Here is a 23,858-nt window from a genome sequence, read left to right on the forward strand (position 1 = left end):
CAAACGATTTTTCTGTTTCTAAATGGTCGAACCAGGTTACAGTTTCCATTGTTTAACTGACTGAATGATTTTTGATAATGTTATTTCTCAGTCATTTTTGTCAGTGTCTAAACAAAAGAGAAAAAAACTTGAACACCCCTTTTGGCTGGTTCCAGCTTTAGGTTTATTTATCATCTATTATTGTTATTATTTTTATGATGATGATGATGATGATGATTAATATCGATACTTAGAAAGCACCTATCTTTTGTCAGAGACCAAGCTCTAAGCACTTTACAAACACAGCTATTTGCAAAACAGGCTGCCTACCTGTGCAGAGCTGACTGACAACTGCATTTAGGTACTCATGATTCGTTTCCTGTGTCATTCAGTCATGTTTCAGTCATGTGCACACATACACAAGTATATTGTGTTTGTTTTATGAAGTGCTCAACATCTGATGTGGACCTGTCTCAGGTCTGACTCTGGACATGGACGACGACCGACTGTACTGGGTCAGTCGCACCAAGACCCCCAAAGTCTTCTACTGTCAGCTGTCGGAGAACAACAAGTGTGACGCCACACAGTACCAGACTCCTGGCATCAGTGACCCCTTCTCCCTCACCATCCACCACAAGACGGCGTACTACGCCAGCTCCAGCAAGATCGTGCGTGTAGACCTGGGGGGGAAGGGCAGTGTGGAAGACCTCAGGACGGACACGCCCCACGTGTCGGCACTGCAGGTGTATGATCCCACTTTGAGGAGCGGTGAGTGGAGGAGTCTGTTTTTACTTTCCTTCAGAATCTTTTTAAAGTGAATATTTTGTTTCTGATATTTTTTGCACTGTGTGTGTGTGTTGTGTGTGTGTGTGTGTGTGTGATGACAGTCAAAGGAACTGTATTCATTTGATGATTCTCCATGCGGTACTGTAGACAGGATGCCTTTTCCCACTTCATTACTGTGTATTTTAAAAGGCATGTACAATAAGTTGAGCACGCACAAATATCAGTTATTACAACAGTGGAAAAAAAAAAGTCACCAAACGTGTTTGATTACAGGTACAAACAGGTGCTCCAAGAACAATGGGGGCTGTCAGCAGTTGTGTCTGCCTCACAGAAACGGCCGTCAGTGTCGCTGCACAGCTGGCTTCACCCTTGGCAATGATGAGCAATCCTGTATAGGTAAGGTCACAGTGGACATAATCCATTTAATTAGGCAAAATAAAATTGATTTGATACAACTGCTATATTTTGAGACAGAATGCCAGCAACTCTGAGCGATGACAAGGGACAAAAAATTTAACAGATTTGATACAACTGTATAGTTTTTCACATCAGAAACAATGACTTTTATTTTCTTTGATTATTTTATTTCAGTTTATGTCATTGTTTGACACAAACTTAGGATAGGCTGTCAAGGCTGATTGGCAGGTTGGGTTTATGCGATGGTAAGGCATCCTCCTTTTCCTTTTTACAAAGCAGATGTGGTGTAGGGTATATGGATCAGTCCACACACTTTGACTCCTTGAAACTGAAACTGGCAATAAGTGGCAGTGAAGTGTCTAGTGAGAGAGAGAAAGAAAGAAAGAGAGAGAAAGAGGAGAGACTATTTGACCAAAACAATAAGGTGTTCTGGTTTCTTTACCTAGTTTCACTCAAACTTTTTCATGTCCGTTTCACCCTTCTTTTGTATCTACCCCTATTTAAAAATTTTTTTTTTTTACCAAAGCTAATGTGGTGTAGTATATATGTATATCAATCTGCACGCTTTGACACCTGGAAACGGAAACTGAAAATAAGCAACAGGAAAATATAGTTGATTTGGTACAACTCTGCCAGCAGCAGTACAATACGTCACATCAGTAGCAGCATGTGATCTTTTTCGTTCATGGGCTGTAACTCCCACGTTCACTCATTTGTACATGAGTGGGCTTTTGTGTTTATGACCATTTTTATCCCGCCATGTAGGCACCCATACACCATTTTCGGGGGTGTACATGCTGGGTATATTTTTGTTTCCATAACCCACTGAATGGATTGCAGGATCTTTAACGTGCATATTTGATCTTCTGCTTGTGTATATGCATGAAGGGGGTTCAGGCACAAGCAGATCTGCACATATGCAGACCTGGGAGATTGAAGAAATCTCCACTGTTTACCCACCAGGTGCCGTTACCGAAATTCGAAACCAGGACCCTCAGATTGAAAGTCCAACACTTTGACCACTCGGCTCTTATGCCCGTCAGCGTGTGATCAAAGTGTGGGGTGTGCAGGTGTGACGTCATTCCTGCTGTACTCCACCAACACAGAGATCCGTGGCATCAGTCTGGAGCCTGGCAAAGGGGACGAGGCCCTCGCTCCTGTCTCCAAAATATCACTGGCATCTTCTGTCGATTTCTATGCTGGTCAGTTCTCTGTATGTGTGTGTACAGGTGTGTTTGTATGTGCGTGTTTGTGCGTGCGTGTTTGTGCGTGCATGCGTGTGTGTGCGTGCGTGTGTGTGTGTGTGTGTGTGTGTGTGTGTGCGTGCGTGCGTGTGTGCATGTGTGCATATGTGTATGTGTGTGTGTGTGAGTGTGTGTGTGTGTGTGTGCGTGTGTGCATATGTGTATGTGTGTGTGTGTGAGTGCGTGTGTGTGTGTGTGTGCATGTGTGTGTGTGTGTGCATGTGTGTGTGTGTGTGTGTGTGTGTGTGTGTGTGCATGTGCGTGTGCGTGTGTGTGTGTGTGTGTGTGTGTGTAAGTTGGTTCATTTTGTTATTGTGGGTTGTGAAGTGTTTACAGTGATAGGGAAAGGGTGGGGGCTGTTTGACGAAAACTATAAGATGTACTTGTCTCTCGTGTTGGTTTCACCCACACTGTTTCATTTCCATTCCCTCCCTCCCCACCCAGTCTCCTCCTTTGTGTATATCCCCATTAATGTTTCTTTAATTATTGTCTTTAAGAAAAATTGTGGTAATGACGATGTTGTTTTTCCTGTTCTTTCCTTTCTCCTCATTCTGTTCCTCCTGCTCGTTCACTGCTTTTCTTCCTCTTGATGTTCCTGTTTTCTTTTCTTTCCCCCCTTAGTTTGTCCTCCTCCTCCTCCTCCTCTCTTTGTTTCCTCTCTCTCGTCTCTACTCCACTTTTCTATCCCGTTCTTGCACTCCACACATTTTTTTCCTTTTCTTCTTCTACATTTACAGGTATATATATATATATATGTGTGTGTGTGTGTGTGTGTGTGTGTGAATATCAGTGTCAGTGTGTGTCTTAAAACTTCAGAAGATACGTAACTCGGCCAAGGTTCTGTTATCTCCACCAGTGGAAAATAACTCTTCTTTCATTCATTCATTCATTCCCCAACTCCACCCCCCAACCCTCCCCTCCCTCCCCCCACACCCCCCTGTGAGTGACACTGACTGTTGTGGTTTCAGAGGATGACCTGATTTACTGGGTGGACACGACTGCCCGCACCATTTCCCGCATCAAGCGAGACCTCAGCCACCGCCAGACCATCGTCAACAAGGGCATCAGTGGGGTGGAGTCTGTGGCTGTCGACTGGGTGGCAGGTGGGTGGAGGTGATTTGGAGGAATCCTTCATTCCTTTTCATCACCACTATCATTTCACAGAAAAACAAAACAAAAAAACAAAAAACCTTGCCCACATTGTCTGTGAGAATAGTCTGTGTCATGTTCATATATGTGTTTTCTTTGTTTAACATCTATTTATATTGTATGATTTTAAATGACATTGTAACGCGTAGCAGTTATGTCATTATTAGAAGTCATGATGGCAGTAATTGTCGTAGCTGTTGTTAATAATGGGTGGAAGGAAAGAATTATTACCCATGATTACAACAGCTAATACCACACCACTGCTACATAAACCCCCAAAACAACTGTTACTGTGGCATCTTCCAGCTACTGCTCGTGTTCATGCGACAGTTACGATGACTAGGGTTTCAGTGTGCTTTAGACTCAAAAGACCAAACGTTTGTGTGCAGGCAACATCTACTGGACAGACCGTGGCCATGATGTCATTCAGGTGGCCAAGCTGAACGGAAACAACCGCTTTGTGATCATACACGACCAGATGGAAAAACCCCGCGCCATTGCTGTGCACCCTACGCTGGGGTAGGTTGGATGAAGTGTTGGGGTTTTTTGTTTGTTTTATTTTTAAACCAGTCTCTTCCCCTCTCCTCCTTCCTTGTAGCCTAATGGTTGCACAAAAATCCACTTTGATAGTAAAACAAATATACCTGCAGGCAGGAGAAAGAAAAAAACAACAACATGTGGGCGGTGCTGCACTCTGCGTAGAGAGAACGGCTCGAATTTCACACAGAGAATTATATTGTGACAAAAAATAACACAACACAACACAATGCAACACATTGCAACGCAACACGACACAACACAACACAATGATGTGTTTATGTGTGTGTGTGTGTGTGTGTGTGTGTGTGTTTGTATGGTTATTTACCCATTTTTGCAAAGCACCTTTAGCTGTATTTAGAGAATAGGATATTATCCTGGGTAGCTTGCTGAGGACCCTGAAGAAGGTGGTTGTGGTGGGTTCAGTGTGGTGAGTATCCATTATCAAAGGAAAGAAGTAAAGCACTGAAACCCTTGTTCTTTTGCATCTTTGTTTCTGATCTTCAACATCATCCTCATTGTCATATTATCTTCCTGATATGTATTATGTGTTATTGGTGACTGCATCAGTCACGTTTGGAGTCTGAAGTCTGAAGGCGTTCTTCGTTGTTCCAGATATCTCTTCTTCAGTGATTGGGGAACCTACCCCAGGATTGTTCAAACCCGCCTTGATGGGTCAGAACGTGTGGATTTCATAGCGCCTATGCCCACCATCGACATAGCCCCAAGCGGCCGAACGGTGGATCTGCATTTGCAGAAAGCGCAAGGCATCTCTGCCCCCTACGGCCTGGCTATCGACTATGAAGAGGACATGTTGTACTGGTGTGACAAAGCCTTGGATATCATTGAACGGGTCAACATTTCGTCCCGCGAGCGCGAGGTCATCATCAAGACGAACCTGACCGACTGTGTGGCCGTGTCTGTATTTGGTGACCACATTTACTGGGCTGACATGTATGTTCTGTTTTTGATCATGCTGGTTGTTGTCTGATGTCTGTTTACCTGTGTGTGTGATATAGATCTGTCTGGTTTCTGTGTGTAAATGCGTTTGTTTAGGTGTTTTCATTGGAGTTTAGTTGTTGAGATACACTGCAATTAAAAAGAAAAAGATATATAGTAACAAGAGGCAAAGCCTTCAAGACTCACTTGTGCTTCACACTTTATCCAGTCAAGGAATCATGAGGAGATGAAAAAAAAAGAGATTAGAAAAATTGTTGAAAGTGCTCTTTATTAAATATGATATATAAAATAAGCTTGGGAGAAAAAAAAAAAGGTATGTGAGTGGGCTTGAACCATTCATGTTTAGTTCTGAAGCAAGCAGATTAACCCCCACTGCTGCGGCGCATCTGACATCATTTGTCAAGATTTGATACTTAAAGCAATGTTGACGTTTTCTTTTTCGTGCGATAAATAGATGTGATTGTAGTGGATGTAATAACGCCGTTTAAATCATGTTTTTTGTATGTGTTTTATTATATCTCGGTTATTCTTTTATTTTGGCAGTAAAGGAGACTTTGCTATCCCTCTGAGCACAAAGCAACACATGGTAGATCTCTAGATCTGCACAAACCAGTCGAGGCCTATAATGAGCTGAAAGAAACAATTGATTCAGTGGTTCTTTTTTGTTCATTGCAGTTAATTCAGTGTCCACTTTAGAATATTTATACGCAGTAAACATGTCGATGGTGTAGTTAGTAGTAGTTCTGTCCAGAATTTGTATTTCTTTCTTTCTAATTGTGAACAAGAAAAACGAGGTCATGTCTTCAAATACAACCTACTTGCCAGTAGGCCTAACTCTGTGGGAAGCGGTTTTTAGAATGTTTGGATTTCGGAACAAACCTCAGTGAAATAAACCGTTAATGATTCAGAAAAAAACATCTTAATTCGGGAGACTTACAACCTGTTATTGGTACGACTGTGAAGATTTTTTTGGTACTATTTTAAAGTCAAATTTGGTATTGGCAAAGTATTTTCAGAGAAAATGGCAATGTTAAAGTTTACCACAGACACACAGACACACACAGAAACACACAGAGACACACATACAGACACACACACACACACACACACACATACACACTCACACACACAGACAACCGAACACCGGGTTAAAACATTGACTCACTTTGTTTACACAAGTGTGTCAAAAATGTTTTTGTTTTTATTAATTTTTTGTATAAACTTTTTAGAATAAAGAAGACGCAGAGTGCAATTTTGATTCAAAAGAAAGCGTCTGGTTTCATAATGTCTTTCAGTCATGGTGTTGCACTGACTTCATAATGTCTTTCAGTTATCTAATGTCTTTCAATTATGGTGTTGCTTCTTTTGTGCTTAGACTTCAGATACGGTACAGCTTTACGTGGGGTCATGTGTGAATCAGTTCACATGTATACATGGGTGTGCACATGCATGTAAATATGCATTGCTGTACCTTGCTTACTTTTTACTTTTATTCTGCTGTATATTTCTTTTTGGTATTTCAAATTCCTAAAGCTATTTGTTTAGTCATTTCTATGTATACTTATTTTTTGATTATAGGCACCCAGATCAGTGGCTCGATAAACATGTGCGTGTGTGTGATGTCTGCTGTGCAGGTATTTAATTATTCCTTGTTGTTTCTATCTCTGTGTGCACGTGTGGTGGTGGGGGGTGGGGGGCTGGGTTGTGGGTGCTTGGGGAGTGGGGGTGTCGGGGGGGCATTGCGAACACACAACCTTAGTGTGGGCATTTATACATGCCCATCGTTTCGTGGCTGGCAAGTATTCTACCTCTAGACTTTGAGGAGGAAGGTGGCAGAATGGTTAAGACACTTATCTGCCAGTACAGTGTCTGTGAGGGTCTGGGTTTGATTCCCACTCTGGCCCTTTCTCTCAAGTTTGACTGGAAAAAAACAAACTGAGTGTCTAGTCATTTGGATGAGACAATAAACTGAGGTCCTGCGTACAGCAAGCTTTTGACGCATTAAAAAAGAGCCCATGGCAGCAAAATATGCATGCGCTCAAGGCCTGACTAAGCGCGTTGGGTTACACTGCTAGTCAGGCTTCTGCCTAGCTGATGTCTTGTAACATATATGGATTTACCGGAAGGCAGTGACATCTCCTAGAGAAACTGAAACTGAAACTTCATTGTTTTGTGGAGGGGAACTGGTGCAGGTTGGATGTGTTTGTGTATACAGTGCATTGAACACTGACATGGATATACAATGCATTGAACACTGACATGGATATACAATACATTGAACACTGACATGGATATACAATACATTGAACACTGACATGGATATACAATACATTGAACACTGACATGGATATACAATACATTGAACACTGACATGGATATACAATGCATTGAACACTGACATGGATATACAATGCATTGAACACTGACATGGATATACAATACATTGAACACTGACATGGATATACAATACATTGAACACTGACATGGATATACAATGCATTGAACACTGACATGGATATACAATACATTGAACACTGACATGGATATACAATACATTGAACACTGACATGGATATACAATACATTGAACACTGACATGGATATACAATACATTGAACACTGACATGGATATACAATGCATTGAACACTGACATGGATAGATGTGTGATATGTACACATGTGTATTTGATGTTTCTGTGGGTGTGTTGTGTGCAGGACTGACCTGGGAGGCTCTATCAAGCGAGCCAACAAGAAGGATGGGTCGGGCATTGTGGTGCTCAAGTCCAACATCTCTAACCTTCAGGACATCAAAATCTTCAACAGGGACAGGCAGAAAGGTACAGCTGGTGTGTGTGTGTGTGTGTGTGTGTGTGTGTGTGTGTGTGTGTGTGTGTGTGTGTGTGTTTGTTTATGTGTGTATGTGTTTGTGTGTGTGTTTGTGTGCAGCTGCCTTGTGTGTGTGTGTGTGTGTGTGTGTGTGTGTGTGTGTGTGTGTGTGTGTGTGTGTTTGTGTGCAGCTGCCTTGTGTGTGTGTGTGTGTGTGTGTGTGTGTGTAGGGTTAACCTTTAACCTCGGTTTTCTTTGTTCTTGGTTTCTTCTTTCCATCCTTTTGTTTCCTTTCTGTGTTCCTGTTTTTTTTTTTTTTTCCCTTTTGAGAGAGGCCAGTTTCTTTTCAGATTGTGTGCTGTCATTTCTGGCCATTGCATGCAAGACTACCTTGTAAAATCCTTGCCTTTTGTAGGGAACAACATGTATGTATATGCCTTTTGAGGGAACAACACATGCATACAATCATTGCCTGGGAACAACATTTCAGTGCATACAGTCATTACCTTTAGCAGGGAACAACACATGTCTACAATCATTTCCTTTTGCATGGAACAATATGTGCATACAATCTTTGCCATTTACAGAGAACAATGTGCATACAATCATTGCCATTTGCAGGGAACAACACATGTGTACAATCATTGCCATTTGCAGGGAACAACACATGTGTACAATCATTGCCATTTGCAGGGAACAACACATGTGTACAATTATTGCCATTTGCAGGGAACAACACATGTGTACAATCATTGCCCTTTGCAGGGAACAACACATGTCTACAATCATTGCCCTTTGCAGGGAACAACACATGTGTACAATCATTGCCATTTGCAGGGAACAACACATGTGTACAATCATTGCTATTTGCAGGGAACAACACATGTGTACAATCATTGCCCTTTGCAGGGAACAACACATGTGTTCAATCATTGCCATTTGCAGGGAACAACACATGTGTACAATCATTGCCATTTGCAGGGAACAACACATGTGTTCAATCATTGCCATTTACAGAGAACAGTGTGCATACACTCATTGCTATTTGCAGGGAACAACACATGTGTACAATCATTGCCATTTGCAGGGAACAACACATGTGTACAATCATTGCCATTTGCAGGGAACAACACATGTGTACAATCATTGCCATTTGCAGGGAACAACACGTGTTCAATCATTGCCATTTGCAGGGAACAACACATGTGTACAATCATTGCCATTTGCAGGGAACAACACATGTGTACAATCATTGCCCTTTGCAGGGAACAACACATGTGTACAATCATTGCCATTTGCAGGGAACAACACATGTGTACAATCATTGCCATTTGCAGGGAACAACACATGTGTACAATCATTGCCATTTGCAGGGAACAACACATGTGCTGTGAACAATGGAGGCTGCCAGGAGCTGTGCCTGTATCGGGGCGATGACCAGGTCACTTGTGCTTGCTCGCACGGGAAGCTGGCAGACGATGGCAAGAACTGCACAGGTGAGAGACAGGAACGTGCTTCAGACAGTCTGTGTGTCTTGTTTCTCCAGTCCCCTGCAGTGATGCACCTCACAGTGTGTTTCTGATGGACTTCTTCCAGCTGACTGGGTGGTCAGGTGACACTAAGGGGGATAACTCTTTTGTACTATATTATTATTATAATTATTATTATTATATTTATGTAGTGCTGAATCTTGTGCAGAGACAAATCAAAGCGCTTTCACACCAGTCATTCACACGCATGCATAACTCTAAAACTGGAAAATCTGAAGACAAGGAAGAGGCAGGGAAGGGAGGCTATTTTGGGAAGAGGTGTGTTTTAAGACTCTAATACATATTCTAATTATACTCTAATACATTTTTTCACAACAGATTGCTTTATGTGAAATTGGAGCAGCTCTCCCCATGGAGGGTCTGTCACCACAATGCTGTACCACCCTTTTCTTCTTTCTTTTTTTCTGTATGTGAGTGTATTATTTTTTCAGTCAAATGGATTTTTCAACAGATTTTTCTTTCAGGGCCATGGGTTCTTTTATGTGCTAAGCGCTTGCTGTCCACATGACCTTGGTTTATTGTCTCATCCTAACGACTAGCACCCAGACCACCTCTCAAGATCTAGTGGAGGGAGGAGGGGGAGTAAAAAGTCCCAGTCCGTTTATTGGACTCGAACCTGTGCGCATTCAGTTTTCTAGTTGGTCACATTACTACCAGGTAATGGCTGCTTTTCATTCAACAGTGTTCTGTTTTTAAGTGTGTCAACAAATGCAGTCATGGATTCAACAGGACAACAAGAAATGTTTTTTTTTTTAAAGTCCTGTCTTCTGGATGAGTAGCTGAATCTTGCTTCAGGACAAGTCTGTTGAAATCTGATATTTATGTTTGGATGTATTGTTGATCGTGTCCTATCAAGAGTTGATTCTCTGTTCAGTGCCATAACTAACTATAGAGGTGTGTTGGGCAGGGGTGAAAGGATCTCACTTTAAGGCAAAAGCTGGCAATGTAGTTTGAGTGCATGCAAGTAACTGTTATGCATTGTGTCTGTGTGTGTGTGTTCATGTGTGGGAGTGTTGTGTCCATGTGTGTGTTCATCGGTGTATTGGTGTTGTTTATATTTATACATGTATGTGTATGTTCCTTTGATCATTATTGTATTGTTATTAGTTTTTTGTGTTGGTGTATGTATCTGTATATGTATGTGTATGTTCTTTTGTTCATTATTGTATTGTTGTATTGTTTTTTGTTTTGTTTTTAAGGTTGACTGGACAATAAGCAACACTGTCAATTTTTTTTTTTTTTTTCAGACTACAAATCCTTCCTGCTGTTCTCCAAAGTGACGTCCATCGAGAGCATCCTGCTTTCAGACAACACAACCAATCTGAACTCTCCCAAGCCTCCGATCAAACCCCCCAAGTCCCAGGCCGATGACATGCAGAATGTCATTGGGCTGACCTATGACTATGACTCTCAGCAACTCTTCTTCAGTGACATACAGAGGGGGAATATTTACAGTGTCTTTTTCAACAACACAAACTACAAGCGTGTCTATGCCAGTGAGTGAGGGGAAATGTGTGTATCACTTGTGACTGAACTGGCATCTATTTTGTGTGTGTGTGTGTGTTTGAGCGCATGTGTGTGAAACATATATAATGTTAAGGGCATCTGTGTGTGTGTGTCTGTGTGTGTGTGTGTGTGTGTGTGTGTTTCTGTTGAAATGTGGATAACATTAAGGGCTAGGTCTCTGAATTGTGTGTGCAGTGGTAGTAGTTGGATTTTATGTGTGAGTTGCTCCAAGGTATGGTGGATTCTAAACATTTTCTTAAGAGAACATGTAAGGTTGTTTAGTCTGATGGTCATTGAGTGGAAACTTGGTTGTTTTGGGGGCTGTGAATAACGATTTTCAAATCATGTCAGTTTCTGGATTAATAACTTGTATTAGAACTTACTATTTACCATATTTATAGCTTGATCACTTCCTTTGCAATGATGCAGAAACTTTATTAAAACAGACATATACACACATGCGTGCACGCACACACACACACACAACATGCACGCATGCACTCACTCACATGCTCACACACGCACACTCTCTCACACTACACGCACACAAACACATGCTCTCTCAGAGTGCACACACTCTCACACATACATGCATGCACACATTTACCTACCTTTTCATTCCCTCTGCCAAATATCTCACACTCTTCTTCTTTCGCTCCCCCGTGCCCCCCCCCCCCCCCCCCAACCCCCACGCCTGTGTGTCAACCCCCACCCTCCAGACGTTGGATCAGCGGAAGGGCTGGCCTATGACAGCCGCAACCAACAGCTGTTCTTCACCAGCTACACCAACTCCTCCATCAACCGCCTGGACTTCAGTCCCCAGTCCACCCACATCCCCGACAAGGATCCCCGCCGCGACATCCTCATCCAGCTCCACGCCAACGACCACCCCCGTGCCATCGTCATCAACCCCTGCTTACAGTGAGTGACGTTCTTGTGTCAAGTGTTGTGGTGTTTGTGTTTCTACTTCTGGGTTTAAAAACACCATGATGATAATTATGATGATACTTCTCGTGAATAATGGCTATTTATGATGTTGTCTGCCTCCGTAGTACAGGGGCCCAGATTGCTGGCATATAACAGTGATATCGGATAAAAATAATGGTCACTAAAACTGACAACAGAAGGGCATTTACAGAGAAATTATCAAGACTTGATAATCGTCACCATGTTAGGGGTTGAAGGTGAAGAAAGGATGCTGATAAGATGATGGAAAGTTTGCTGAACATGTTGTAAAGGCATGCTGTCCAATCCACAGACGTATCTTCTGGACCAACTGGAACCCTCAGCGTCCGGCCATCCAGACAGCCACTTACGACGGCCGCAGAGCAGAGTCCATCATCACAGAAAACATTCAGACACCCAACGGCTTGGCAATCGACTACAAAGCACAAAAACTGTATTGGTCAGACGCCCGACTGGACAAAATTGAACGTATCAACTATGATGGGTCTGAGAGAGTGGTAAGTCTTTGGTGTATGTATATGATTGCGTTTTGATATGCCGTCTTGTGCTACTGTTACTACTACTACTACTACTACTACTTCTTCCAGTACATGTAATGATAAAAACAATAAAAAGATAATAATAATAAGAAGAAGAAGACAAAGAACAATAATGATGATGATGATAATAATAAAAGTATTTATGTAGCGCTGAGACAATGTGCATTCACACCACTCACATGCATGCATAATTTTGATTTATGGAGATGAAAGACAAAACTTAAAAAAAAAAAAAAAAAAGAAAGTAAGAGAAACAGTAGACTGAAAAGAAGGCATGGGATAGGAGAGCTATTTTGAAAAGAGGCGGCTTAAAAGGCCAGACTTGAAAGAGCTGAATGAGATTTGATGAAGCGAAAGAGAAAGCTTGTTCCAAGAGAAAGACCAGTGGATGACTTTGAATCTGGGAACGTCAGAATCAAGTGGGATCTGAAGCATATTGTAGTAAGCAGATGGGGTGTGGAGTGTGAAGGAAGTCACAGAGGTAGTAATGGGAAGATTGGTTTATAAATTTACAACACGAGTGCTGATCTTGTACTTTATTCTTTGTGAGAGAGGGAGCCAGTGGAGTGACTGCAAGAGAGGAGTGGAATGCTCAGATCTTTTCTCTCTGGGCACAAGTCGGGCAACAAAGTTTTGTGTGTGCTGAAGGAAGTGAATGGATAAAGCAAAGAGGCAAACCTGACAAGAAAAGAGTTACAGTGCTCAAGGTGTGAATCGATGAGTTAATGGATTTCATCAGTGGGCAGGTTCTTTCAAACTGAACTGATGAACCGCTTGAGTATTTATGATTAGTGTACCACATTGGTGTTTTAACTTCCTCCCCTCACCCGAGGTCTCTCTCTTTCTTTTCTCTTTGTCTCTTTGTTGGTCTGTCAGTTGCCCTCATCTGTCAGTCAGCTTTAAATTCCTTTTCTCAAACTGTCCCTCTCTCTGTCTCTCTGCCTTTCTGTCTGTCTGTCTCAGTGTCTTTCTTTCTCTCTCCTTATGTCTGTCTGTCTGTGTCTTCTTCAGTCAGTCGCTGTACGTCTCCCTCTGTAACTCACAATATTTTCTCATAATTACCTACTTTTTTGAAGTGTGTGTGAGTGTGTGTGTGTGAGTGTGTGTGTGTGTTGGGGGAGGCAGGGGGGGCACATGCATGCACGTGTGTGTGTGTGTGTGGGCATGTGCATGCGTGTGTGTGTGTGTGTGTGTGTACAGTCAGAATACAGAATTCTGTGTCATTTCCAAATGTGCAGGTGATTGTGGCGTCCATCACCCAGCACAGTTTCAGCCTGGCGGTTCACGGTGACTATGTCTACTGGACAGACTGGCTGCTGCGTGCAGTGCTGCGCGCCAACAAGTACGATGGCTCCGGCATCATGTGGCTTCGCAAGGACATCGAGCGACAGCCCATGGGCATCGTGGCTGTTGATGAGGAGTCTGGAAACTGTGAGTTTTTGTCATCAGTCAGCTTGACTGAGCAGTGTCAGTTAATGTGTTGGAATGCCAAAAATAGAGGCTGGTTATGTTCAAGATTCAAGATATTATTTCGTGTCAGTCCTGGGTTGTGGAGGCTGGTTGTCCTGGAATACCAGTATAGAACACTGGTTGTGTTGGAATACCATTATGGGGGCTGGTTGCGTTTGAAAGCAGTATAGAGGCTGGTTGTGTTGGGACACCAGTATGGAGGCTGGTTATGTTGGAATGCCAGTATAAAGGCTGGTTGGTTAGAATGCCAGTATAGAAGCTGGTTGTGTTGGAATACCAGTATAGAGGCTAGTTGTGTTGGAACACCATCATAGAGGCTGGTTGTTGGAATGCCACTGTAAAGGCTGGTTGTGTTGGAATACCAGTATAGAGGTAGAGGCTGGCTGTGTTGGAATATCAGCATAAAGACTGATTTTGTTTGCGTTGGAATACCCGTACAGAGGCTGGTTGTGGTTGTGTTAGGATGCTACTAAAGAGGCTGGTTGTGTTGGGATGCCAATGTAAAGACTAGCTGTGTTTGGATGCCAATATAGAGACTGGCTGTGTTGGAATGCCAGTATAGAAGCTGGTTGTGGTTGTGCTGGAATGTCAGTATGAGGCTGGTTGTGTTGGAATACCAGCATAGAGGCTGGCGGTTGGAATGCCAGTATAGAGGATGTTTATGTTCGAATACCAGTATAGATGCTGGTTGTGGTTTTGTTGGAATGTCAGTATGGAAGTTGATTTTGTTTGAATACCAGTATTGAGGTTGGTTGTGTTGGGATATTAATGTAGAAGCTGTTTGTGTCGGAATGCCAGTATAGAGGCTGGTTGTGTCAGAATGCCAGGATAGAAGCTGGTTGTGGTTGCGTTGGGATGTTAATATAGAGGCTAGTTGTGTTGGAATGCCAGGATAGAAGCTGACTTTGTTGGAAAATCAGTATAGAGGCTGTTTATTGAAATACCGGTATAGAGACTGGTTGTGGCTTTGTCAAAATGTCAGTATAGAGGCTGATTGTCTTGGAATACCAGTACAGAGGCTGGATGTTTGGAAGCAAAACCAAAGTTTATATATTACCCCCCCCTTGTCTTTGACTGTGGGAACTCTAAAGCCAGTATTTTTGGGTGTAAACCTGTTGCAGTCACTCAAGTTTACCAGTCCTTTGGTTGATAATACTGATGGGTACCTTGTTATTCTGTGATGCAGGTGAAATTGATCCATGCTTCAAGAATGCTTTTGGCTGTGACCAGTTCTGCACTGTGAATGCAAAGGGAGTGCCTCAGTGTGACTGCAACGAAGGCTTCAGGCTTCTGGGCGATGGAAAACGATGCATACGTGAGTTGACATTGGGTTTATATCTGTTAGTATAAATCTTTTCCACTTCTGTTACACACACTCAGACACTGATATCATTTTTCTCCACATTTTTTCGTATTTGCATATCCTTGGTTATTTTTAAAAAAAAGTAACATTGATAATGATGATCACTTGACTTCCACTTGTGGTAGTAAATTGACATGTCCAGGCAAACTTCAGAAAAGGTTCTTGTAGCTGAAAAGAAGAAAACAACAGACTTTGCTATTACTTTAATGTGTAGCAGCATCTGGTGTGTGGAGTAAATCATGATGTTGTTCTCAGGAATGACATTGTTCAGCTGTATTACATGGAGTTGTAGTGCAGTCTAGAGGACATGAAGTGACATGTATTATGGTAGCATATTTCTGTCATTTTGTTTCTGCCTTTTCAGATAAATCTGTGACATCGACGTGTAAGGATGACGACTTTGTGTGTGGGGACAGAAACATGTGCATTCCCTTCAGCAGAACTTGTGACGGTGTTGCCAACTGCACTGATGCCAGTGATGAAAATCATAGCTATTGCAGTAAGTAACAGTGAAATTATAACTATTGCTGTAAGGAGCATTGATTCTGTGGATGATCTGTCTGTGGGAGAACTATGTTTATGGCTACATCTACTTTATAGAATGTCTTTCTGTTGTTGTTTTTTTTTTGTCTCTAACTTTCAGTTACAAATAAGAAGTACAGAAGTAATTGATATTATTACTATCATAAGAAATATCAGTTACCAAAGTGAAACATCTTTTACCACAGAGAAACATCAGTTAGCACAGAGAAACATCAGTTAGCACAGTGAAACATCAGTTAGCACAGTGAAACATCAGTTAGCACAGTGAAACATCAGTTAGCACAGAGAAACATCAGTTAGCACAGAGAAACATCAGTTAGCACAGAGAAACAGCAGTTAGCACAGTGAATCATCAGTAACACAGAAACTTCACTTCAACACAGAGAGACATGACTTGCCTCACTGATTACAACAGTGGTGTGATTGAAGAAAAAAGTGTTAACACAGAGAAACATGAATTACCTCACTGATTACAACATTGGTCCGATTGTTTAACACCTTGTTTGGATTGAAAGAAGGAAAAAGTGTTAAAACACCTTGTTTGGATTGAAAGAAGGAAAAAGTGCTTAAAACCTTGTTTGGATTGAAAGAAGGAAAAAGTGTTAAAACACCTTGTTTGGATTGAAAGAAGGAAAAAGTGCTTAAAACCTTGTTTGGATTGAAAGAAGGAAAAAGTGTTAAAACACCTTGTTTGGATTGAAAGAAGGAAAAAGTGTTAAAACACCTTGTTTGGATTGAAAGAAGGAAAAAGTGCTTAAAACCTTGTTTGGATTGAAAGAAGGAAAAAGTGTTAAAACACCTTGTTTGGATTGAAAGAAGGAAAAAGTGTTAAAACACCTTGTTTGGATTGAAAGAAGGAAAGTGCTTAAAACCTTGTTTGGATTGAAAGAAGGAAAAAGTGTTAAAACACCTTGTTTGGATTGAAAGAAGGAAAAAGTGTTAAAACACCTTGTTTGGATTGAAAGAAGGAAAAAGTGTTAAAACACCTTGTTTGGATTGAAAGAAGGAAAAAGTGTTTAAAACCTTGTTTGGATTGAAAGAAGGAAAAAGTGCTTAACACCTTGTTTGGATTGAAAGAAGGAAAAAGTGTTTAAAACCTTGTTTGGATTCAAAGAAGGAAAAAGTGTTTAAAACCTTGTTTGGATTCAAAGAAGGAAAAAGTGTTAAAACACCTTGTTTGGATTGAAAGAAGGAAAAAGTGTTTAAAACCTTGTTTGGATTGAAAGAAGGAAAAAGTGCTTAACACCTTGTTTGGATTGAAAGAAGGAAAAAGTGTTTAAAACCTTGTTTGGATTGAAAGAAGGAAAAAGTGTTTAAAACCTTGTTTGGATTGAAAGAAGGAAAAAGTGCCTAACACCTTGTTTGGATTGAAAGAAGGAAAAAGTGCCTAACACCTTGTTTGGATGGAAAGAAGGAAAGTGCTTAACACCTTGTTTGGATTAAAAGAAGGAAAAAGTGTTAAAACACCTTGTTTGGATTGAAAGAAGGAAAAAGTGTTAAAACACCTTGTTTGGATTAAAAGAAGGAAAAAGTGTTAAAACACCTTGTTTGGATTAAAAGAAGGAAAAAGTGTTAAAACACCTTGTTTGGATTGAAAGAAGGAAAAAGTGTTAAAACACCTTGTTTGGATTAAAAGAAGGAAAAAGTGTTAAAACACCTTGTTTGGATGGAAAGAAGGAAAAAGTGCTTAACACCTTGTTTGGATGGAAAGAAGGAAAAAGTGCTTAACACCTTGTTTGGATGGAAAGAAGGAAAAAGTGCTTAACACCTTGTTTGGATTGAAAGAAGGAAAAAGTGTTTAACACCTTGTTTGGATTGAAAGAAGGAAAAAGTGCTTTACACCTTGTTTGGACCGAAACCTTTGCTCTGCAGCCTCTCGCAGCTGCCCTCCCCAGTACTTCCAGTGCTACGGCAAGGCCTACAACGCCAAGTTCCACCTGTGCATCGAGGGCCGCCGTGTGTGCGACAGGGTGCTGGACTGTGAGGACGCCTCGGACGAGGAGAACTGCCCGTGCAGGGAGGACGAGTTCCAGTGCGCGTCCAATGGCATGTGCATCCCCGCAGAGCTGCGCTGTGACCACGACAGTGACTGCATCGACCACTCGGATGAAATGAACTGCAGTGAGTGGTGCCACTTGAAGCGATTTTTGATCAACAGATTTAAAAACAGATGGAGGGAGTGGGGGGGGAAGGGTTGGATCTGACTGCATTGACCATTCAGGTAGAATGAACTGTAGTGTGTAATCATCTTTCCACTTGAAGCAGCATTGGAGTTGTGGCCTAGTGGTTATGTTTTGGGAGGTTTTTTGGTGGTTTTTTTTTTTGTCTTTTGTTATTTGGTGGGTCCTCCAAACTCCCATTTTTCCCACTATTTTTCTTCTTTTTTTTTTTCCTTGTGGCAATGTGCCTGACTAGGTTGTGAGTGCTCAATGAGTTCTGGTGTGCAGCATGCATTTAGTGCATATATAAGAACCCTTGGCAAACAAAAGGGTTTAATGGGCAAAAGTCTGTAGAAAAATCTTCTGATGATAAAACAAATACACTTGCAGATAGAAAAGAAAAAAAAAAAGAAATTTGGGTGTGGTGGTGCAAAGACAAAGCAAAGCGCTCTCCCAGGGGACAGCAGTCTGAATTTCACAAAAAGGAATCTGTTGTAACAAAAAAAAAAAGGGTAATAAGGTATGGTACAATGTAGGATAAAAGAGAAAAAAAAGGGTGGGAAGGGTTGGGAAATTGGAGTTAACTTTATCGACAATTCCCATGAAATAAACTGCAGTGAGTAAAAGTCTTTGCACTGAAATTGATATTGGATAAATAAAGATTAAACAAACAGAGGGGTGGGTATATATATATATATGTGTGTGTGTGTGTGTGTGTGTGTGTGTTTTGCATTGTATATACTTATCTGTGAAATTTCTCTTGCACATAAATGCCTTTAAAAAAGTTTGAATTTACATATAGATAGATATTAGACACGCATACCTGTGAACTTGTGTCCAGATTTCAACTGCTCAGAGCTGGAGATAGGAGGCGTTAAGCACGAGGGTCTGATCTCCTGCAACACCACCTCCATGTGCATCTACCCCAGCTGGATCTGCGACCGCAGCAACGACTGCTGGGACAACAACGATGAGAAGAACTGCAACTACACTGGTGAGGACTGGGGTGCAGGGAGGGGCATTGAGGGTCTGTGACTCCTGGTTTGGGGGATCTTCATCGCCGTCTTCTTCTGTATTTGTGGGCTGAAACAGCATGTCACTTCATGTTAACTCTCTCCATATGAACGGCGAAAGAGACGACGTTAACAGCGTTTCACCCCAATTACCATCATCAAAATATTGCAAGCGGAAGGCTCTTATACTGAAGAGGTGAATGTTGACAAAGAATACCGCAATTCTGACGACGGAAGCTAAAGGTTGTGTCATTCAGACACCCACTGGACATCCGAGGGGTCTGTGTAGAGAAGAAGAGAGGACTGGCCGTACTGAGTGAGTTAATTCACCAGTGAACACATAGCCAGCCAGCTGTTGCAGCCACCAGACTAGAAAATGCAGAACATTTTTATTATCTCTAATAAGAGTTTTGTTTGTGGCGTATGTTACATAAACAGTGTATGAAAATCAGTCATTCAGTATGAATAGATAAAATGCTGAATCGCTAAGTTGAATCCTCACACAGAATAATCATAATCGTACCCCATGCTTTGATGACTATCAGACTTCAAAAAGACACAGGGAACAGTCTTGACTGGTTTAACTTAAGTTCACAAGAAGGACATTTTCATTCACTTTTTGAAATATTTTTGATATCTTAAACATTTCTTTTCAGTTATTTCAGAGTATTGAGAACATAAACTCATTGAACAACTGAAGGCAAAGAATAACAACAGCAAGAAAAAAGCAAGAAAAAAAAACAAAAAAAAAAAACAACCTCGGTATAACAGACAACGCTGTTGGATCAGAAACTGGTATCAGCATGTAATAGATATATACATATGTATATTATATGGAAAATATCTAGTTTGAAAATGTCAAACATTATGATGATGATTACCATGATTATTGTTAAATGCTATTGTTATGTATGGAATTAGTTAATAGTGCTATTCCTTTTTTTTTCTTTTCTTTTCATTGACATTATGCCTGGGTTGCAGAGGCAGAATGCCCAAATGGAGCTTTCCGCTGTAAGGACGGGACGTGCATTCTGGATCGCTGGAGGTGTGACAAGGATGCTGACTGCTCCGATGGCTCCGATGAACTGAACTGCAGTAAGTGCAGTGTGACAAGGTGTGATCAGGTCCAGCTTGGTAGACATTGTACAGGAAATTTGGCGATGATTTTGGTGTGCATGTTCATCATTGATGTAATGTGTTTTGTGGAATGTAATGTAACCCATGCATTTGTCACGCGTTCTTTAACTCACTCTGGACGACGGAACGCTATAGCGGTTTCGACAATTAAAATTTTTTCCACGTTTTCCTCATGGGGTAACTTAACAATTGTAGCTACACTGGGCATTGTGAATGCGTCAAGGGTCGAATGGAAAGTTTCTTCATGAGATTTAGTAACAACACTCTCCACAGCGAGCCAGCAAGTTCAGGACCCCACACGACAAGCTGATTTGCATATGTATCGAAAATGGCATTGCTGGCGATACAAGTGGAAATTTTTGGAGCAAACTAGATCACGACAGCAGCTTTTACCACTGCTGAAGTGATTGAAATGCTTCAAACTGAAGGTTTCAACATTGATGAGGATGATGATGACGTTGAATAAAGTATCTGCAGTGACTACCAGCAGAAAGCTACTGACAGTGACTCAGCTTCTGAGAGCAATGAAGAGGGAGGGGGGTGGGCGTTCACACGATGTGAGGAGAGGGGTCAGTGGGTCAAGTACAGCAAGTTTCATTCAGTTACTTTATGTTTTGTATTTTTTGTGATTTTTTTTTCTTCCTAACCCTAACAAATGGGTCATCTGTAGGGAAAAGCAAGGGATAGAACTACCGTAAAGTTCGGTCTATTGAGCGCACTGGTACATAAGCCGCACCCACTAAATTTAGGAAAAAATTTAACTTCATACATACATAAGCCGCACTGGCTTATAAGCCGTACTTATTTCCAGTACCGAAACACATACTGATGCTACAGAAAAGCTGTCAATACTGTGGGTTATGAAATAAACACAAGCAGGAACACAAAGAAAAGCAAGCGAAAATACTGCTAGTGCCACAAAAAAAACAAACAAAAAAAGTGAACACAATGAAAATAAGATCCATAATTTAGGGATAGTCACATTTATTCAACGTCATCCTGTTCACTGAATCCACTGAAATCTTTGTCTTCAGTGTCCGAGTTGAACAGAACCAGCACAGCTTCCTCCGCCATCTTGTCACTGACTTCAGCCTCGCTTTCACTTCATGAACATGAATGCAAAGTGGAAGTCGCTGTTGGTTCGCCACTTGCACTGTCGTCAGCTAGGTCGATCGTCTTCAGTTTGAAGGCTGCATCATAGGCATTACGTCGCGTTTTCGGCATGATGAGGGTGTACGCTTGAGCAGAGTAGAACTGAATGCTGATCTGAAGGCTTTAATGTGTGGAGATTTGATTTATGAAACATGAACAGTTAGCACACTATTGTGAAGATCATCCAAAAATTCATGGACAGAAATCATGATTTTGGTGAGTTGAAGGGCAGCTAAGAATAGACGAGAACGTGACACTCCTGGGATTGTTAGAATCCTCAAATAAGCTGCATCATTGTATAAGTCGCAGAGGTAAAAAGTCGCAGGGGTAAAAAGTCACGGCTTATAGACCGAACTTTATGGTATTCGTCCGTAGTGAGTTAAGAGAGTGGACTAGAACCTCCTCACCTAACCCAGTACTATTACCCAGACAACACAGAACAAGAACAAGAACAAGAACAAAAACTTTAATCTCCAGGCCTCCAGCCACAACAGCAATAAAAGTTCAATACAGATAAATTAATAAATATATATGAAGTGAACTGCAGCACACAGGACAATTGATACAGGGCACAGAGCGTGGGATGCAGAGCGTGGGATACAGGAGTCACTGGATCAAATCTCTCTCTCAGCATTTGATAACAATCTCCTGTTTATGCTGACATGTTCCTCTGAGTGGAAACGACCACCATGTCTCTCTAAAGACAGTCCCTCATGAATCTGTGGACACCAAAGACCGTGACAGGAACACACTCCAAGCACAGAAGTGCAGGGGGATCCAAACTGAGGTCACCATGTTTTCATTTGTATGTGTATTTTGTGAAACACTCACAGCAGTTTTCTGGATGAAGTGTTCCATAAGTATTGTTATTTTTACCAGTACTGATATGATTATATAGTGATAAGTAACACTAGGGAGAGCTGGACAATACAAAGTTTTCAGAGAAGAAGCCCCCCCCCCAGTCAGGTGTTTTGGCCCTTAACTCCTTATACTCTAAGGGGGCCGGACTGCACCCAGGTCATGACTCTTGGATACCCTTGTATTGCCGCATTTTTTTTTTTCAACCTGGTCCTCAGCAGGTTTGAACCCGCACTTCCAGGGTGGTCACCACATCCAGACTGAGTCACCTTTTTGGCAGATGTTTTAACCACTGAGCCATCATATAATAATCCTTATGAAGTTTACTTTCATTCCTCCTTGACCAGATCCAGCTGGAACTCTTTTCTGCTGCTTCTGCCATTGTCTTGAGAGCCCTTGTCCTCTGTCTGTCAGAAATCGACAGCTGTTTCATGAGGCTGTTGGCAGATGCACTTTCAAACCCTCTTGCATTAATCAGTATGGCGAGGACTTTGGCTTGGAAGCCAGATTCTCTCAGGCTGCTGGCTAGACTTGCATCTTCTCGGTCTTGTAGATGTGGGCTTCCTCCATTCTACTTTTGTATGGCACAGCGAGCTCAATCAGAATCGCTTGTTTCATTGCCTTGGAGGGGAGTACTATGTCAGGTCTCATGCCACTCTTGCTGATGATTTCCGGGTGTGTTTCCCCTCTGGTAGGTCAGCTATGCATTTCCAATCTTCGGAACCATCCAGCAGCCCATGTTTCTGTGCTTTGGATGTTACAGCTGTTCCTGGCCAGACGTTTTTGCCTTCTGCAGAGAGGAACTTTACTGGAACTTCTGGTGGTGTAGGTGCTGCTTGGGCAGTGCTCACCACGTGTGCAATTTCTTTCAGCACTTGGTTGTGCCTCCATGTGTACCGTCCTTGGCTTTACGCTGCTTTGCATGAGCTGAGGACATGTTCTACTGTTTGTTTGCCATGGCAGAGTGGGCACGCAGGGTCCTCTGCTTTCACCATTTCACCAAGTTTGTATTCAAGGGAAGTAGGTCGTACACAGATCTGAGGATAAATTTGATCCTCAAAGGGGCCATGTTCCACATGTTACTCCAGCTGAGGCTCCTTTGAGTGCATTTTCCTATGTTGTCCACTGCCCCTGCTGGCCTTGCTGGACTGCCTTCTGGACTCTTTTATCATCCTCTTCCTTCATCTCCATTGACAGTGAAAATGGTACTATGCTCAGCCCTTTGTTTTTTTTAGGAAAAAGAAATTCTGAAAAAGGCTTCAGAACTAACCAGATTTACTCTGAAAAGCCAGCAGGTATATCACTGATAGAAATTTCTCCAGACCAAGGCATTACAGACATGACATATTTTGTTCTTTCATTCTGCAGCTTTGAGCTGGTGTTATGAACACTTATTGTACTGTGGAACTGAACTGTTGCAGCCTATGAATGTGATGGAGACCAGGTGAAATGTGAGAGCGATTCGGTGTGCATCCCTAAAACCATGAAATGTGATGGCCACCATGACTGCAACGACAAGTCGGATGAAAAGGGTTGTGGTAAGGTGTCTTCTGGTTGTACTCAAAACCAGTTTCCTTTGTATTTTGTGTTTCATTTTTTGTTTGTTTTTGTGCTTTTGTTTCATTTATCTTATTTTAATTCATTCATTTCATTAAAAAAAACAACTTTGTTGATTAAAAAAAATTTTTCACCAAACTGAATTTTT

The 23,858-nt window shown here is 41.7% G+C and overlaps 1 protein-coding gene across 1 annotated transcript in view; it reads left to right on the forward strand.

Annotated features, from left to right (window-relative positions):
* The window catches only part of LOC143283299 (prolow-density lipoprotein receptor-related protein 1-like), a 264,347-nt gene that overhangs the window by 183,613 nt on the left and 56,876 nt on the right, over positions 1-23,858 (forward strand). Inside the window, exons 38-55 of the mRNA XM_076589486.1 lie at positions 457-747; positions 1,039-1,161; positions 2,253-2,384; positions 3,395-3,529; positions 3,965-4,094; positions 4,728-5,066; positions 7,787-7,908; positions 9,271-9,393; positions 10,695-10,943; positions 11,673-11,874; positions 12,212-12,416; positions 13,697-13,889; positions 15,115-15,243; positions 15,656-15,790; positions 17,707-17,955; positions 18,835-18,987; positions 19,988-20,101; positions 23,575-23,691. Of these exons, the coding sequence (XP_076445601.1) occupies positions 457-747; positions 1,039-1,161; positions 2,253-2,384; positions 3,395-3,529; positions 3,965-4,094; positions 4,728-5,066; positions 7,787-7,908; positions 9,271-9,393; positions 10,695-10,943; positions 11,673-11,874; positions 12,212-12,416; positions 13,697-13,889; positions 15,115-15,243; positions 15,656-15,790; positions 17,707-17,955; positions 18,835-18,987; positions 19,988-20,101; positions 23,575-23,691 (3,141 nt within the window). The remainder of the gene's footprint in view (positions 1-456; positions 748-1,038; positions 1,162-2,252; positions 2,385-3,394; positions 3,530-3,964; positions 4,095-4,727; positions 5,067-7,786; positions 7,909-9,270; positions 9,394-10,694; positions 10,944-11,672; positions 11,875-12,211; positions 12,417-13,696; positions 13,890-15,114; positions 15,244-15,655; positions 15,791-17,706; positions 17,956-18,834; positions 18,988-19,987; positions 20,102-23,574; positions 23,692-23,858) is intronic.

This window comes from Babylonia areolata, chromosome 1 (genome assembly GCF_041734735.1).
Source record: "Babylonia areolata isolate BAREFJ2019XMU chromosome 1, ASM4173473v1, whole genome shotgun sequence".
In the NCBI taxonomy this organism is placed as follows: domain Eukaryota; kingdom Metazoa; phylum Mollusca; class Gastropoda; order Neogastropoda; family Buccinidae; genus Babylonia; species Babylonia areolata.